Consider the following 19,043-nt stretch of genomic DNA (forward strand, 5'->3'; position numbering starts at 1 on the left):
GCATTTTTAGCCACATTCACTTTTAGGGTTTAGTTCTCCTTTAAACAGTTTACCATGCACCAGAGGCAAATGTTGCAGCAGCGTGCTGCCCCCAAGTTATATATATATATATTTCGTCACAAGAAGTGTGGGAGGAGGAGGAGAAGGTATTTAGTCAGATTTTCCCTCCCCAGTATGATGAAACCCCTCTCAGACAGACAGACAGAAACTACACAGGTAATTCAGAGTAATGTAATACATCTGCAAAGATTATTCCACATATGGTAACCAACAGGAAACCAGCAGGAAGAATTTACTTACAAGATATCTGATTGGCTGTTGTGGGCTACTACTTTATGTTTCTTTCATAATTCACACCCATGTGACACACATTCTTCTAGTGCAGAAAATAAGCACAATGAACATAAAACCTTAAACCCCCTCAAGTAATGCAGTAAAGTATCCCATTAAGGCAGAGGTTCCTAATTAAGGTTGGTGCGAAGATGGTGGTTCCATTAGGGTAATATCTGGGGTGAATATTTATTATCCTAGGAGCCAGCCTGAATATCATTAGAGATTCATGGAACTACAGCAGGAACACTGCCTTGTTGTATGTTTGGACCCTTTTTAAGAACGAGGGGAACACCATTGACATTTGCTCATCTCCTTGCAAAATTCCCTAATTAATGATTAATCCATTACCCGGCTGTATGAGGCCTTTCTATGTGTATATCATTATAACCAAAAGTGACCTACGGTGCCAAGATCTTGTGTTTCTGGCTTTGATCTCACTGGTGCCACGGCTAGATTAAAAGACCTTGGCACTTACAAGATTAAAAATGTTTTAACCCAAATATAAAAATGTGCTTAAGTAAAGAAGGCCTCAACATACATGGACGGATCGGGGAGGTGTTATTAATGAAGGGACACTGCAGAACCAATCTTTTCATGTTATAAAATATCATTGGATAGGAAGGGAAAGTGTAACAGGAGTATTTACAATCAGTAATGTCAATATTAAAACCCCACATAAAGTGATACTGGGCCTCTGCCATCACAAACTGCTTCTAACCTGCTCCCACACACCTCTGTGCACTCATAGACATCAAAAGTTTGTTGAATCATCTAATTATGTTTTATAAATAGTACGGTACGTGGCCATGGCCTACTGTGTGCCCAGAAAGGTGCATTTCAGCAGATCTGCATTTATACATATCAATGGCAGCTGACACATAGGTTGTCTTCTCCGTAGGGAATATAGGACGCTGCTGTCTATTTTTGTCCTTCTAAAGTCTTATATGGGTATATGTTTATTATATAAATGACCAAAGGGATATACATATGGGATGAAATGTCGTTCCACCGGATTTATCTCCCGACGAGTGCCACCGATCACATGCCAAATACACATTCAGGTTCAAGGTTCAGACTGTCCTTCCTGGGTTGCTCTTTTTCCCCGTAACAAGTAGGTGTGGGCCTTGAACAAAACTGAAAGTGATAATTGGGCTTTTTGCGGGGAGCGGTGTAATGAGACAGGGGTGCCTCTGGAACCCAAAGAGATGTGATGTTTGGGACCAAGTTCCAAAGAGAGCAGCCCAGGAGCAGACAGTACAAAGAACCTGGACAAGTACATGGTTATTGAAATGCAGTTGTTATGATTATTATAAACAGTGGAGCCATAGGCATCTCCAGGCACCATCCACTGCAGTCCCAAATAATAATATTCCTCTCAAACTGACCTGACAATCATTCATATCAAGGCTGATTCCAACGACTTGGACCATGGCAGTAGTTCCCCTTGCGGAGCCTGTTGCCCCTTTCTAAAATAAAACGTTCTGCCAGGTGTAAATTGAATAGCACCATATAACATTCATTGGATCTACTTCCACTGTTCTACCCTCAACATACTCAGATCTCTGATTCCTCTATAAGTTTTTTCCCCTCTTTGCCATTGGTCTCATTTGCTTTTAGCTTAGAGTCTTCCGTGGCCCTTGAGATAGTGCTGGGTCTTGGCTTTCTGGAGCCATTGTGGTTAGTCCTTTTAGTCTCTTGACTGGTGAAGAGCTTCTGCGTCCTCTGACCACTCATCCTGCTCAGAGTCCTTCGGAAGCCTTCAGTGCTAAAGTAATAAATCAAGGGGTCCAGGGCACAGTTAGTGCTGGCAAACAGCACAGTCACGGAAATAATTTTCTTCAAGGTTGGCTTTATATTCCATGTATCTTCCACCAAATTGCCCCTTAGAAGTCCGTACCCCACGAGTGTTGTGTTATAGGGGACAAAACAGAAGAGAAAGATGGCAAGATTGAGGCACAGAAGTTTAATAGTTTTGCCATGTCTCCCCTGGCCTATCTCCTGGGCCCGACATAACTCCACAAATATGTGGCAAGAACAATACAGCACGGCTGCTAGTGGCAACAAGAATCCCAGAACCTCAGCCACCACCAATAGAGGCAAGACCCCTTTATCCCACATGTTAAAAGCTTCAAAGCAACGAGACACCTTTATGCCATCCAGTAAACAATCAGAAGAGTTGTGCACAATGGCTGCGGGGACTGACCCACCTATTATCATTAGCCAAACGGCCACACAAGTTAATCGGGCTACCTTGCGCCGACGCAGATGGCGAAATCGCAGGGGATGCACAATGGCCAAGTAACGGTCCACATTAATACAGAGCAGGAACAGGCAGCTGCCGTACATGTTGATGTGGAAAATGGATCCAGCAAGACGACAGAGAAAAGGTCCAAAGGGCCAGTAGTGATTGGCATAGTAGTAAATTCTCAGAGGCAGGGAAAGTGAGAAGAGCAAGTCGCTGAGTGCCAGGTTGCACAGAAAGATGCCCACCACGCTTAGCGGTCTCATAAACCGAAGGAATACATACAGGGAGATGCCATTCAGTAGCACCCCAACTGGCATCAGTAGGCTGTATCCCACCAGGAGCAGTGTAAGAGATGATGGAGAGGAGTGGTTATAACAGTTCTCCAAGTCAGATGCATTTGGGGGACACGTGGAAACCTAAAATAAAGTACAGAATATGAGGTACACACAGAAGAAACAAAAGTTACTTGGGTGCTCAAAGTAGCACAGAGTTTATTTACTATGGGACCTAAATATCTAGTACTAGAGTCCCTACACATCACAGAGTTACCAACTGTGGGGCTGGACCCACTAGGGAGGGACAAAGAAGGGGGCATAGCAAAATCTCAGATTTGGGAGAAAACATTTTGGCTTCCCTGGGTACCTCTGGAACTATAGCAGGGTGACTGTTACCCCAAAGTGTTTATATGTTTATATATATATATATATGTAACCTTGTTATAAGCTAAGGGGCCCAGTCTGAAGGTCAGTTAGGGGGAGATTTGGGGTGAGTGTTTATTTGTACCCTGGGTACCCCTGGAACTATAGCAGGGTGACACCCCAATGTTTCTATATATATGTAACCTTGTTATGAGCTAAGGGGGCCCAGTCTGAAGGTCAGTTAGGGGGGAGATTTGGGGTGAGTGATTATTTGTACCCTGGGTACCCCTGGAACTATAGCAGGATGACTGTTAGCCCAATGTTTCTATATCTGTATACTTTTAATGAGCTAAGGCCAGTTAGATTTAGAAAAAAAATAAAGTCGAACTGTGCCGGGCCTAACCCACCAGGAGCCCTAGGCAACCCAGCTGGCCACCTATCCCACCCCCCTCCCTGTGGGGAACGAACATGCATGCACACAGGGGCGACACACAGGTATGTGCATCAGCAGCATGCTGGGGGACAGCATGAGAGAGAGAGAGAGAGAGAGAGAGCAGCAAAATGTTACAGAGAAAGAGAGAGAGAAACGGGGAAGCAAAGGGTTACAGAGAGAGAGATGGGGCAGCAAAGGGTTACAGAGATAGAGACGGGTCAGCAAAGGGTTAAGAGAGAGAGAAACGATGCAGCAAAGGGTTACAGAGAGATAGGGTACACAGAGCAGAATGGAATGCAGGGACAGAATAGTCAGTATGGCAGCTCTTACCTGCGACTCATTGCTTGGTAACATTGTTTTATTTGAGATCACAGTCCACTGTGCTGTAACTTGTTGTGTACCTCTCCCTGTGTGCGTGACTGTAGGTGTGTGCTTCTCCCCTCTCCCAGTCCCAATTCCTGGCTCCTTTCCTGCACTTTGTGTTGGTGCAACACACTTTGTATCTGCTTCATGTGTCTGGCATGTGTAGTGTGAGCTTCCTGTGTGTGTTACACACTTGTTCCTCTGTCGTATCACCTTAATAGGACTTTCCTGCTGCTCTCTGACTTTCAGTGAATGCCTGAAGGTCTCCTGAACTTCGTCCTGCACAGTTGGGTGTTGCGCTGATAATGAGCCTTGTGATTCACAGACTGATACTGACATATATCTCCAATAGTGCACTCAGTCTGATACATGCACCCTCCCTCTCTTGCTTTCATTCCTGACCCACCCTCTGCCTTTATTCTCATTATTCAGACTATCTTCCTTGTCCCTAAACTTTACCCCTAGGGAAATGCCTCTAACATAATTATCTCTGTACCACTAGATTAGCCCAGAGCAACCCATTAGCAATTAGCACTTACTGGTCTCCAGCATGTATGGCTAGCTCACTGCTGATTGGCTGCTATAGGTTATTGCTGCGAATCAAGCCATGGTTCTGCTTTAGCATATTTATATTAGTTGCTTTGGGTTACTAAACTGGGACAAAATGCATTTTATTACATTACCATGATGATTTATAGGGTTAACTTCCCCGTTAATTTTAGACAATCTAATTGTATAATCCTCCCTACTCTCTGTCCTGAGCTTTTTTGCATAGGACTCCTCCCTTGATTCCCAAACATTTCTCATGCTGCAACTTGTCTATGGAATTCCATGTTATTCTGGAGCTCTCATTCCCTCTCCAACAGAACTAAAAAAATGTTGACTTTGTACTGTTGCAGATAGGATCTGTGCCCATGTGCCAGAACACGCTGACAGCCATTGCCCTGTTATACAGATAGCTAGAATCTCAGCTGCCATAAAGCAGGACAGGACTGCTGCTTACAATGGGGATCAGATAGGATCTGTGCAGTCACTGGGACAGAATGTTCTGTTATACAGATAGCTAGAATCTCAGCTGCCATAAAGCAGGACAGGACTGCTGCTTACAATGGGGATCAGATAGGATCTGTGCAGCCACTGGGACAGAATGTTCTGTTATACAGATAGCTAGAATCTCAGCTGCCATAAAGCAGGACAGGATTGCTGCTTACAATGGGGATCACATAGGATCTGTGCAGCCACTGGGACAGAATGTTCTGTTATACAGATAGCTAGAATCTCAGCTGCCATAAAGCATGGACCCAATTCACGTTTCAGTGTGTAGAAGAAATATCTTCCGAGCCCCATGATGACGGAAAATCCCTCCAAATAGTGGCATTTGGAACCAATCCCATTCCCTACATGACCATGGTCTATATGAGAGCAGCCAAAAGACAAAAACTACACAGAATCTAAATTGCAGAGTTAAAGATGTAGCCAATAAACACAGATCCAACAATAAATACTAAATGAAAGCCTGACAATCCTAGAGCCTGGAGTATCTATTCCGGGGCCACTCGGTAGCATCACTGCTCTCCAGTAACATATAAAGGAACCAAATTAAAAGGCAGTGAGTAACAGAAGTCTGACATGGGTGTAGCAAGGTAAGGCAGCAATTATAATGAAACATGCAATAATATTAAAGGCTTTACCAACTGAGTCATGCCTCGAGGAACATGTGGCTGCTATGATAGAGAAACGATAGAATTCGGTGGTGGTCAAAATGCCTTTACCACCATCACGGCAGCCCCTTCTGCTCCTGGTCTAGAAGCCCAATTTAGCACCTCAGCCTGGTGAAGTACGTTGAAGAAGTACATATTATTCCTATTTTTGGGTAAACAAATACATGATATGTGTGACTCAAAGGGGATGCTTTGCTTCTTTTTTCTTCCCTTTTTTCTTTCTCATGTTAATGGAAAATCAATAAAAGAAAATCTTTTAAAAGAAGTACATATTATTGGATTATTATTGGACCTAGTGAAAAACAGTCTCCTCCTCCACTACCTACTCAGGTACTGCCTTCTGATTATTGTTATTATGCTTAATTCTGTATTTTCTGCTTCCAGGCTGCTCTCTTCCCCATGGTCAAACAATCAATTGTCTTTACACTGCTGCCCAGGGTTCCCATTCCTGAACAAAGGAAAGAGACATCTTTTTGTCTAGAATAGAGGCGTTTCTTCTACTCTTTGTATCCATAACATTTATCAATGGAATGAACTCCTTCCCCTTCTCTGTATTACCTGTGTCTCAGGGTAAGTAGGAAAGCATTTAAAGGAGAACTAAAGCTTAATTAAAGAAGTGGGTAGAAATGTTCTGCATTATGTTTTGTGCTTCTGTACCAGCCCAAGGCAACCACAGCCGTTTAGCAGTAAAGACCTGTGTCTCCAAAGATGCCCCAGTAGCTCCCCATCTTCTTTTCTGCTGATTCACTGCACATGCTCTGTGCTGCTGTCACTTACTGAGCTTAGGGAGCCACTCACAATATACAGTACACATAGAATAGAAATGTCACAATATAAGGCTGATTAGTAATTAATACACATAATTACTACATGGCAGCACAGAAACCAGTGCAATTAGCATCAGAATTTAATAATCAGCAAACCTGTAGCATCAGCTTATATTACAGCCAGGGAAGCTCATTTTCTGCTGGATAATTAGTGACAAGCCCTAAGCTTAGCTTCTCAACAGCCAATCAGAGCCCACTGAGCATGTGAGTGTCACAGACACTTTCCAAGATGGTGACCCCCTGTGACAAGTTTGAAGTCCTGGATCATTGCTGCTATTGACAAGCTCAAACTTTAGCCTCGTGCAATAAGTTCACTATATAAAATATGGCATTTTTAGCCACATTAATTTTTAGGGTTTAGCTCTCCTTTGACTGGGGAAGATGATGTCAGTAATTCTACCCACCCTGATCCTAACTTGCTTGTAAGAAGAGGAGTAGGGTAAAACATTTTTATGGGGTGGCTGATATCTATATAAGAGTAACACACCTGTACTGGAACTAGGGGTAAGTAACAGAGGTGTGTATCTAGGGTGCAAGTAGTGGAGGAGGGCAGTAAGAGTGTTCAGGGGGGGGGCAGGTGAGTTAGCGAGTAACTGGTGGAAGAGGACCAGCAAAAGGGGGGCAGTGGGGGTGGCAGTACAACTTGTCCGGCACTGTGACCTACTGATATACATATGTCTGGTCTCATTTTGGGGGATGCCTTCATAAGGAATAAGTCTGGAGTCAAACAATTTTCATGTGTCCTATATCTGCCCCAAGGGTGATGCATAAGGGGCTGGTTCCACCAGGGCAGGAGTCCCCAACCTTTTTTACCCGTGAGCCACATGCAAATGTAATAAGAGTTGGGGAGCAACACAAGCATGTAAAAGTCCCTTGGGGTGCCAAATAAGTGCTGTGATTGGCTATTTGGTAGCCCTATGTGGATTGGCAGCCGACAGGAGGCTCTACTTGGGACTATACTTAGTTTTTATACAACTAAAACTTACCTCCAAGCCTGGAATTCAAAAATAAGCTCCTGCTTTGAGGACACTGAGAGCAACATCCAAGGGGTTGGAGAGCAACATGTTACTCATAAGCTACTGGTTGGGGATCACTGATCTAGGGCAAGGTGGCTGAGCTTGAAGACCAAATAGGTTGAGAAATTGGGTGAAAGGGATGAAGAATGGGAAGCAACTGTGGGAATGGGAACCCCTAATGGTACGAAGTGAAAGTCAAGGCTGCACGATCCAACTCTTCTGGGATGACACATTCTGAAAGTTCTCTAAAGTCTGTGAAAGTGCAACATTCTCCATTTCTCAGAAAAGCCAATTGCAGCTGCCTCCACTTGGTTTCCTCGCTTTGCTACCACTTCCTCTAACCCAGGCTCCCCGACCATGGGAAAAATGGGGGACCCCATGCAGAAGGGCTGTGCTGATTGCAATGAATTTCATGATCCAGTGATCTTACTGAAAGCTACAGGTTATAATAATGCTAAGCCCACCACGACACTGTCCTTCCCAAGGAGAGGCAAGACCCTGAGCAGTAAGACCGGACCCCGAGGTTTTGTAGATACTTCTGAACACTTGTTGCTCTCCTAGATATCTGTCCACTGTATGTCTGTAACCATGCTGGGGGGGGGGGGGGTATAACAATATATTGTATGTCAAAGGGGGGGGTATAACAATATATTGTATGTCAAAGGGGGGGGGGTATAACAATAAATTGTATGTCAAAGGGGGGGTATAACAATAAATTGTATGTCAAAGGGGGGGTATAACAATAAATTGTATGTCAAAGGGGGGGTATAACAATAAATTGTATGTCAAAGGGGGGGTATAACAATAAATTGTATGTCAAAGGGGGGGGGGTATGAACCCAAACCATTATAGTCCAATTATTGCTTCCATAAAGAGTAGATCAATAGATACTTAAGGGGCTGTTCACCTTTGAATTAACTGTTAGTATGATGTAGAGAGGAACATTGTGGGACAATTTGCAATTGGTTTTCATTTTTTATTATTTGTGGTTTTTGAGTAATTTAGCTTTTTATTCAGCAGCTCTCCAGTTTGTAATTTCAGCAGGCTGGTTGTTAGGGTCCGAATTCTCCTAGCAACCATGCACTGATTTGAATAAGAGGCTGGAATATGAATAGGAGAGGGACTGAATAGAAAGATGTATAATAAGAAGGAGCAACAACAATACATGTGTAGCCTTACAGAGCATTGTTTAGATGACCCTCCCCCTCATTTGAAAGAGTCAGAAGAAGAAGGCAAATAATTAAAAAAAATATATAGAAAAAGAGAAAAAAATAAAAGCGAGTTGAAAAGTTTCCATATGATATAGAGGTGGATGTTCTGAGATCCTTTCTAATTGGTGTTCATAAGTTTGCTCATAGTCTGTACAGAGAGATCTCATAAAACTATGGCAGCATAGGTATTCCTCTGTACTAAGCATAATTCAGCAGGAACAGCCCCCTAAGTTTGCTCATTGCCTGTACAGAGAGATCCCATAAAACTATGGCAGCATAGGTATTCCCTGTACTAAGCACAATTCAGCAGGAACAGCCCCCTAAGTTTGCTCATTGCCTGTACAGAGAGATCCCATAAAACTATGGCAGCATAGGTATTCCCTGTACTAAGCACAATTCAGCAGGAACAGTCCCCTAAGTTTGCTCATAGTCTGTACAGAGAGATCCCATAAAACTATGGCAGCATAGGTATTCCCTGTACTAAGCACAATTCAGCAGGAACAGCCCCCTAAGTTTGCTCATTGCCTGTACAGAGAGATCCCATAAAACTATGGCAGCATAGGTATTCCCTGTACTAAGCACAATTCAGCAGGAAACGTCCCCTAAGTTTGCTCATAGTCTGTACAGAGAGATCCCATAAAACTATGGCAGTGTAGGTATTCCCTGTACTAAGCACAATTCAGCAGGAACAGCCCCCTAAGTTTGCTCATTGCCTGTACAGAGAGATCCCATAAAGCATGCTCTAAGCATAGGGTTCCCTCCTTTTCTGGAAAAAAATACCGGCCTTCCTATATATTAATCGTTTTTCCTTATTAATAACATTGAGATCAACCATCATTTTTACAGGCCAGGCCATGAAAATACTGGCCAGGTGGCAACCCTATCTAAGTATAATGCAGAAGGAAATGGATACATTAAAGTTTGCAGACTTTTCCCCTGCAGAATCATATGTACTAAACATTGGATGGTCCTTGGTGGAAGACACAAATCAAGCGTTTTGTTCTGATATGAAACCAGTCGGCTTGGCTCACACTAATGGGTGGGAGGATGTCGTCGGCAGTCACATTGTGGTTTCCCTTCCTCTGCAAATCTGGCACTTAAGCTACTGCCAGCAGATGGGCTTTGTGAACCTGCTGCACCTCCAACGCATGAGAGCGGGGCTGGCACTTAGCGAACACTTCATTTTCCAAAACAAGGCACAAAAGGGTTAGGTCTGACCTTTTAGTTTTCCATGATCCAACTCCCCCCCCCCACACCTTTAATGGTACCTTCCTGCCAAGCTGCTCTTACCCTACCAGGGCTTCATCTGCAGAGCCTTCTATAAGCACAGCCTATTGGCTCCTTGCCTTGTTACACACAGTCTGAGCCCATTCCCCATCTCGACAGTCCTGATTTTGACAGCTCAACCCGCAGTCCCGGATTGTTACTGAAATGTCCCGACTTTCACTTTGATCTCCTGCCCTGAACAGTCAGTAAAAAAAAGTTTCTAACTTAATTGGCTTTTGGAAGAAAGCTCAGAATAGATACTTCTGTGACAATTTAAGATAAGCAGGTGTCTTGGGGAAACTGTGACTTGCAGCTTAAAGGGCAATTCACCTTCCTTAGCAAAACTGTAATAACACATGAAAACCACAGAAAAGTGTTCAAACTTTCATATCCTGACAAATTTTGTAAAATGGACATGTTAATTGGGGGTGTGGCCACAAAAAATGGGTGTGGTCAAAAATTCTCACCACACTCTGCTCTGCAAATATTTTTGTCCCTCTTTCTATTTCCAAAATGTTGGGAGGTATGCCTTTTTCAGTTTTCTGGTTACCAGGGTGCTGCCCCAGGCACTGGGCCTCCTCCAACCCCTTCCTCTTGCCAATGGGCTGCACTGATCACAGAAGAGATTGCAACCCCTCCGCTCCACTGCCAAATTTACCTACATGTTTTTGGCACAGGCCCTCTATTGTCTATATAGATTCAGCCCTGGCGGTGGCCTGACAGTAGTGTGAGCGTAAACTGTCATCTAGCAAGTATATTACGCTTTTGGTGGCTCAGTGCCACCTTGTGGTAACTGGTGAGATGGTTATGATAATAATGGGTTCATTGCAATGAGAGAAGTTGCTTTAATTAGGAGATCTTCATGTAACGGGGTCTCTGTCTTCTCTGATACATTTATATTAAAGCATGGCCCTCATGCACCACTCTCAGCCTGCAGTACGTATAATATAAATTATAAATAGGCAGCTAAGCAGAATAAAGGGTCAACACCCGATCAAGATTAGGGGCACCATATTGAGTTGGGGGAAATGTTCCCTCTATCTTCCATTTGGCCTTGTGCACAAGAAATAATATTTCCTATTTCACAACACTGTCACTATGGAAGGGGACTATGCACTTTGCTCCCGGCTTGTCACTCTTCCCAGATCAACAGAAACCAATGAACTGTCTCGCAGCTCAATTTCTGGCATGAAAATAGAATTATAGCAGAACGAGATATTGCAACACGGGCCCTGCCCACATGCCCCGCGGTATAAAGAAGATACAATATAAGCAGCTTTATTTTAATACCGATGTGAGGGCAAGTTGCAAATCCTGGAATATTTGCTCTTCACCCATTTTCCCTTTTACCGTCTGATAGAAAAGGGCGAGTGACCCCCAAAATGTACATCAATAATCATTTTGTCTGCCCCGTGTTCCTTTACAGGCAGTGGGATATCTCTAAAATCAAGCGTATATATGTTCCCAAGGGGATATATATAAGAAGAGATCAGCGCAAACCACAGCCGTGGTGTTATGCATGTAACGAAAAGCTCTTTCTGGTCCCTCCTTCGGGTCACGCATGTAACGAAAGGGGTCCAGGTTCCAGGCCAGAGATAAAACCTGTGATAGTGTAATACCGTTTTTTATTAAAAACAAATTAAAATCAATTAAAAAATTACACTCACATTTACCCTGACGGGTTTTTGCGCATTCAGTCCAATAAAAAGTCCATATGGGGTCGCGAGGGGTAGTTCTGCTTGCTCACTCGGGGATATCTCTCAGTGGGATATCTCTGCTTTCACTTTGTAACTTAAAGGTCGACTGAAAACAATGAACCTGAGATGGAATAAGAAGGGCTGAGAATGAGTTTATGGTACAGTTCCAAGAAACCAATTGATATCACTTCACAGAAAATAAATCCAGTGGGGTTTGGCATCAGAATGGAGCCATAGAACAACAAATGGCTGTGTTTAGTGATGGGCGAATTTATTAATTTTTATGAATTTTTTATCAATTTGCGCGATTCGCCACCAGCGAATAAATTCGCAAAACGCCCGCGAAAATTTGCTGAAATAAATTTGCCGGCGTAGAGAAAACGGACGCCAGCGTCCAAAACGGCCTCCGGCGTCAAAAAATGCGCGCCGGCGTCCAGAACGAGACGCCGATGCTGTTTAGCGAATTTTTTGGCGAAACGGCACAAATTCGCCCATCACTAGCTGTGTTTCCTGATAGGCTCTCAGCCAAGCCCTGTGACCACTTACAGTATACTGGACTCATCTAGCCTTGAGCTGTAGGCACAATGGATGGGCAGTTGTTCCACCAAGGGAATGTCCATCTCTACTCCAATTACACACCTTAGTACAGCTGCCCTTGAGCACATGGAGGGGGGTCGTCCCAACCCCTAAATTCGGCCCTCACTAAGCCATGTTGAATTCACTGCTGTGGAGATCCAGCTAATTTGCCCATCACTGATGCCATGTTGCCATATTTCATGAATAAAAGCATCTTAAACAGGGCCGCCATTAGAAATCTGAGCCTCTGAGCCCCTGGGTTCAGCCCACCCAAGCCCAAGTTTTTGCGATGACTGGAAGTCTCAAGGTCAGGGACTGGGGTTCCATTCAGGAGCCAATCAGATTTCACATCCAGGGGGTAGTATTGGTCCATAGGGCACATCAGCCTGGGCTCTCGGCCTCCTCTCTGGCTAATGCTCACCTTAGGGGGGCTCTGGGTACAGAGATACAGGAGAATTAGAAAGGGTTGGAAGGGATGCAGTGGTGGGATGTGGGTGTTTGTATGCTGTGTATGTTACAACACAATAGGAAGGCTATGGGAGATTATAGAAAAAGTTTTGAACACACCCCCTAATTATCATGTCCATTTTGCAAAATTTGGCAGGTTATGAAAGTTTCTGTGTTTTTTTCAAAGTTATTACAGTTTTGCTAATGAAGGTGAATTGCCCGTTAAGCTGTGAGTCTAACTTCTCCCAAGAGACCTGTTTATCTAAATTGTTACAATTACTTATTTGCTTATCTCAAAATTGTTACAAAAGTATCTTATCTGCAGCTGTGGCTGTTCTGGGCTCTCTGCCAAAAGCCAATTAAGTTAGAATCTTTTTCTGGCTGTTCAGTGCAGTAGAGGAAAGAGAAAGTCGGGAGATTTCAGTACAAATGTAGAAAGTGCAACTATAACTAGGCACACGCTGTGTAGTGTGAGTGACACACAATACAACAATGATATAACACAATGGATATGTGTCACAGGAGAAAGCCCCAAATATTTACATTAGTGTGACACAAACTGCCGCCCACTAGCCGACCCCACCGACACACACACACACCCGGGAACCTGAGACACTACTTTCATTTTCAATTAGAAGTCTAAACGCTCCCTGTGAGGCTCTGCAGCGACTCCTAGTGGGTGAGACGCGAACGCTTGTTTGGCGAAAGTGACGAAGAATCCCATTCAGACTCACTACCTCCCCCCCCGCCTTTCCACTGGGCACCGCCAAATTGGGCTACTAATTTCAAGCACAAGGTGGGTTTCCAAAGTACAAACTAGCCAAGGTTTGGATTTGGGCTACTTTTTGAAGCCTTGGAGGGTTTGTACTTTGAAAATTAGCCAAAGTTTTTTCCCCTTTAGTGTGCCACCCCAGTGCATGTTGGGTAATATATTTAGCCAATGCCTACAACCAAGGATAACGTGAAACTACCATACCCAGAATGCAATTGGAGTAGAAAGGTGTAGAAAGCAACGATTTCTATTTGCTGCAGTTCTAGCCTATCAGTGCCAACCTGTCTGTATAACAGCCTGTAGCCTCCGCTGTATGTGATAATCACATGTGCCATTCAATTAGAATTATAGTTAGTTGCTTCTGTGTATTGTTTAGTGTACAAATTGGGCTATTTTTGGGCTACTTTTAAAATGGATTTTGGCTACCGTTTGGCTAGTTTTTTGATGGTCTTTGGCTGATGTTGAAATGTAAATCTGGCAACCCTGCCGGGCAATGAGAAGGGATGGGCTGAAGCCTAGAACAGGAATGCCACAAGCATAAAGTATTAGTTGGATGGTCTTTTATAATATAAAGCAGGTTTATGAGCTGAATTATATAGAGAACTCAGTATCGAATGTACCCCCTACTGTAAATGATAAGGATATTAGAAGTCACTGAGGGGTTGTTCTGTGACCATATAAAGGCACAAGACTGCAGGCTGAGTTATACAGGGAACTCTGAGTATCACTCATGTATTATAAGCGATAATGTACCCCCTACTGTAAATGATAAGGATATTAGAAGTCACTGAGGGGTTGTTCTGTGACCATATAAAGACACAAGGCTGCAGGCTGAGTTATACAGGGAACTCTGAGTATCACTCATGTATTATAAGCGATAATGTACCCCCTACTGTAAATGATAAGGATATTAGAAGTCACTGAGGGGTTGTTCTGTGACCATATAAAGACACAAGGCTGCAGGCTGAGTTATACAGGGAACTCTGAGTATCACTCATGTATTATAAGCGATAATGTACCCCCTACTGTAAATGATAAGGATATTAGAAGTCACTGAGGGGTTGTTCTGTGACCATATAAAGACACAAGATAAGGATATTAGAAGTCACTGAGGGGTTGTTCTGTGACCATATAAAGACACAAGGCTGCAGGCTGAGTTATACAGGGAACTCTGAGTATCACTCATGTATTATAAGGGATAATGTACCCCCTACTGTAAATGATAAGGATATTAGAAGTCACTGAGGGGTTGTTCTATGACCATTTAAAGGCACAAGGCTGCAGGCTGAGTTCTACAGGGAACTCTGAGTATCACTCATGTATTATAAGGGATAATGTACCCCCTACTGTAAATGATAAGGATATTAGAAGTCAATGAGGGGTTCTGTGACCATATAAAGACACAAGGCTGCAGGCTGAGTTATACAGGGAACTCTGAGTATCACTCATGTATTATAAGGGATAATATATCCCCTACTGTAAATGATAAGGATATTAGAAGTCACTGAGGGGGTTGTTCTGTGACCATATAAAGGCACAAGGCTGCAGGCTGAGTTATACAGGGAACTCTGAGTATCACTCATGTATTATAAGAGATAATATACCCCCTACTGTAAATGATAAGGATATTAGAAGTCACTGAGGGGTTGTTCTGTGACCATATAAAGGCACAAGGCTGCAGGCTGAGTTATACAGGGAACTCTGAGTATCACTCATGTATTATAAGGGATAATGTACCCCCTACTGTAAATGATAAGGATATCAGAAGTCACTGAGTGGTTGTTCTGTGACCATATAAAGGCACAAGGCTGCAGGCTGAGTTATACAGGGAACTCTGAGTATCACTCATGTATTATAAGGGATAATGTACCCCTACTGTAAATGATAAGGATATTAGAAGTCACTGAGAGGTTGTTCTGTGACCATATAAAGGCACAAGGCTGCAGGCTGAGTTATACAGGGAACTCTGAGTATCACTCATGTATTATAAGGGATAATGTACCCCCTACTGTAAATGATAAGGATATTAGAAGTCACTGAGGGGTTGTTCTGTGACCATATAAAGACACAAGGCTGCAGGCTGAGTTATACAGGGAACTGTATTATTATTAAGGGAACATAATAATAATGTTTATTCCCACAACATGTTTCGGCCTACAAGCCCTTTATCAAGTTACTGCATTTAAAATGCTGGTCTAGTTGGTTGTTATGGATTGCTAACAACTGGGCCGAAGAGCAGAATTTACTGTGGATCTACGTGTTGCTTAGGCATCAGACCTGACCAGTGATGGAGATCTGGACTGACAATCAGGCCCTGGATTTCTGGTACCCAGAGGCCCAAACAGCCCCTCAACTAACCCAATAAATAGTGACTGTCTGTGGCATCTTACAGCACCAGGGTACCTGGGGGAAACTTGGGCAGACGTTGGGGGAACGTACATATGCCTGCAATGAAATCTGAGCAATAAATGTTAGGGACCTTAGATTGCAAGTTCTGCTCATTCAGTGACCAATCTGTGTAAAGCAGTTCTGTGTAATTAAGGAATAATATGAAATGAATGGAAGAAGAACCAGAAACACTATAGGATTAAAGATATACATCAACTCAGTAGGGGGAAGCTAATGAAAAATTTATTTTTGCGAATGCTCGCAATGTAAAATCATTCGCTGTGAATATTAGATCACAAAGTAAAGGTTAGCGTTAACACCTGCTGTGGAGTTTCATAAATCATAGATCTTGAATTATATACACTGCGACTGTTCGCAAAAGCCTTTTCGAGGAAGTCGAAGTCTGTAATCGGTCAAAAAGGACGCAAACATGGTCGCTAACATTAGCCATGGTCTTTGCGACGAAACTTATTACATAAATATTTGTCGCTGTTGGACATGGTGGTAATGGGGTGAATTACTGGGTGTCGGGGTGAATCAGACAGTGGCAGTGGGAGAAAGGGAAATTTAAGGGACTGAACAGGGAAAAGAATGTTAATGTGCAGATAATTGGTTCTCTTAGTCAGGAAATTCCCTCTTCACTGCTTGGAGGAAGAGGGAAGCCCAGTATGTAGGAGTAGTAGGGCAACCTGATGTATATTAAACTTAAAATGACCTTCCCAGGTCTCTCCATCCACCTGCCCAAGACATACCACCTCCCCATCTGGCAGGGTGGGGGCAGGAGGGCTCACAAGTCCAAACTGCCCCCAAAGTTCTCCCTATTGATATGCCATTGTCTCGGCACCTGCCAAAGACCAAAGTCTGCTAGTGAGTGTCAGATCTGTAGGTCAACAACAACTGGGATGTCATTGGTCAGATCTCACCTAGCTGTTGATCCCAAAATTACTCTAGACCTTCCTGATCTGACTCAGGGCAGATTTGATCAGAAAAACAGGTTTGAATAATCCATAGTTAAAAGGAGAAATAAAGATTCTGCTGAGTTTCCTGATCAGACATAGTGTTGAACTTAGAGGCAATGAGGGGAAACTGTGCTTCGGGTTTCTCTGCCCACACTCATGTTATGTGCCAGGCTTGGAATGGAACCACTGCCAGCCAGGGGAACAGAAGGGGAACCAAGAGAAGATAGTTCCTTATATTTATTTTTTTTAGAAAACGAGGTGGAAGAAAAATGGCCTTCAAGGTCATATGCAAATATCGGTGAGGAGTAGGCAAATATTACTTACTGCTGAGTTATTCACTAAATGTCAGTTTTACTTCTCAAAAACGTCTGTTATGGAGCAGCAGGATCCTAGAGCAGTACTCTGGCCAATGAACTCATGGAAACTGCCATCACATGCACCGATTTCTCTTGTCTGTGTGTATGTGCTTGGGCCTCCAAACTTGTTTATTTTGAGTTGTCCGATGACTTGACCCATATTAGAAATGCCAAATATTGCCATATAAGCTATATTCTTAAGATGGCCATGTACTATAAGATCCTCTGGTTTGGCGAGGTTGCCAAACGAGCAGATTTTAACCCGATATGTCCACCAAAAGCAGGGCGATAGATTGATTCTGATTGTTTAGCCCTAGGGCCAAACAATCGGATTATATTGAAGGAAATGGGCACCAATGGGTCTTAGGATTTTATCAACTAGCCGATGCATTCCTCGATCACAGGAAAGATCAAACCTGCCCGATTGATAGGCTGATTTTTGGCCTGATATCGATCAGTTCGACCCATCAGAAGCCCCCCACACAGGGGCAGATAAGCTGCTGAATCAGTCTAAAGGACCAATATCGGCAGCTTTAATCAAGCCTTGTATGGCCACCTTACATTTGCCTATACAATTTGCATTAAGACTTGGCTATGACTTATTAACAACACAGCCATGGAAGTCTTGTAAGATTAAGATCAACCACTAGGCTCCATGCATGAAGTCTGGGAACTAGGAAGCCTACCAGAAAATGAAGGTCTTCCTTATTAACCTACAGGTGCAGTAGGAATAGATTGGGCCATCAGCCCCGTACTTTCACTGGACACCATGGAGGTCTGAGAAAACAGATCTATGGACAAGTCTGAGAACTAAACATATTTATTGGCACAACCTGGGGTTGGTTTGAAAGGGGTAACAAGAAAGGACAGCAGTTCCTTGAGGTCCTAGGAAAATAGAAGGCTTGTTAATGATAGACAGACAGACCTTGAGGAGCCCCAAGTGGCAGATCCTGAATTCTGAAGCTGGTGCCAAATATCTAGTAATAGCCTGGCACAAAGCACCACACCCTTTATAGTTCATACCGATGCAGCAATGTCCGGCTGTACAGATACACAGAATTTCTATGCATTATACACAATGACAAATGATTCACCCATAACAAAAACAATATTAGAGTAAATTTTATACAGACATTTCACAGAAATGGACAGGAATTATTTACAGCAAAGGCTTTCTTACTGCCCTCTCATAGCAAGCAGGAATAATATAGGTTAGCTCAACCTGTTGAATATTCAGCAAACTGTAGGCCCTGCCCCAATTCTTATAGACGACATAAGCCCCTCCCCTTTGCCAATTGTGGGAAGTGAAAGCTCCTCAATATTTGGTCCTTGCGAGGCAGATAATTAGATTAACTGTCCAGCATGCAGGGAGATTACTTTGCACTAATGATCAACCTCACAAGGACCAAACATGGAGTAGCTTCAATTTGCCTTTTGGACTTTAGCTTAAAGGGGTGGTTAACCCTTAAATTCAAAAGAACAGGTGCCGAGGGCCAATGTATGTACTACCACAGTCAAAGGGGTTCCAATAAATTATGCAAGCAGGCAAAAACATTAGTAGATAAAGGAGGATCTACTCACAGCTCACCCCAGTCCACAGGTGCATATCCAAGAAATATCAACAATAGTTGTGAGTCCCTCCGAAAACTGTCAAAGATGGTTTAAAAATTACAAAAATATTTATTAGGACATAGTGGACAAATGCGTTTTATGCCTGTTGGGGCACTTTCTCATAGCCTATGAGTAAGTGCCCCAACAGTCAAGAAACGCGTTAGTCCACTATGTTCTAATAAAT

General features: G+C 43.3%; 1 protein-coding gene across 2 annotated transcripts; it reads right to left on the minus strand.

Moving 5' to 3' along the window:
- Window positions 1–217: 217 nt before the first annotated feature.
- Window positions 218–4,537, minus strand: lpar5.S (lysophosphatidic acid receptor 5 S homeolog). Of its 2 annotated transcripts, none has more exons than XM_018227304.2 (2): window positions 4,226–4,537; window positions 218–2,994 (listed from the first exon to the last, which is right to left on the minus strand). In XM_018227304.2, exons 1-2 carry the CDS (start codon window positions 4,349–4,351, stop codon window positions 1,888–1,890), a joined length of 1,233 nt encoding a protein of 410 aa, XP_018082793.1. In that variant the 5' UTR covers window positions 4,352–4,537; the 3' UTR covers window positions 218–1,887. The 2 variants fall into 2 exon arrangements, with proteins under 2 accessions (XP_018082793.1, XP_018082792.1); XM_018227303.2 differs by having other exon boundaries at window positions 3,980–4,530.
- Window positions 4,538–19,043: the final 14,506 nt, after the last annotated feature.

The sequence above is a fragment of the Xenopus laevis genome, chromosome 7S, assembly GCF_017654675.1.
Source record: "Xenopus laevis strain J_2021 chromosome 7S, Xenopus_laevis_v10.1, whole genome shotgun sequence".
Taxonomy (NCBI): Eukaryota; Metazoa; Chordata; class Amphibia; order Anura; family Pipidae; genus Xenopus; species Xenopus laevis.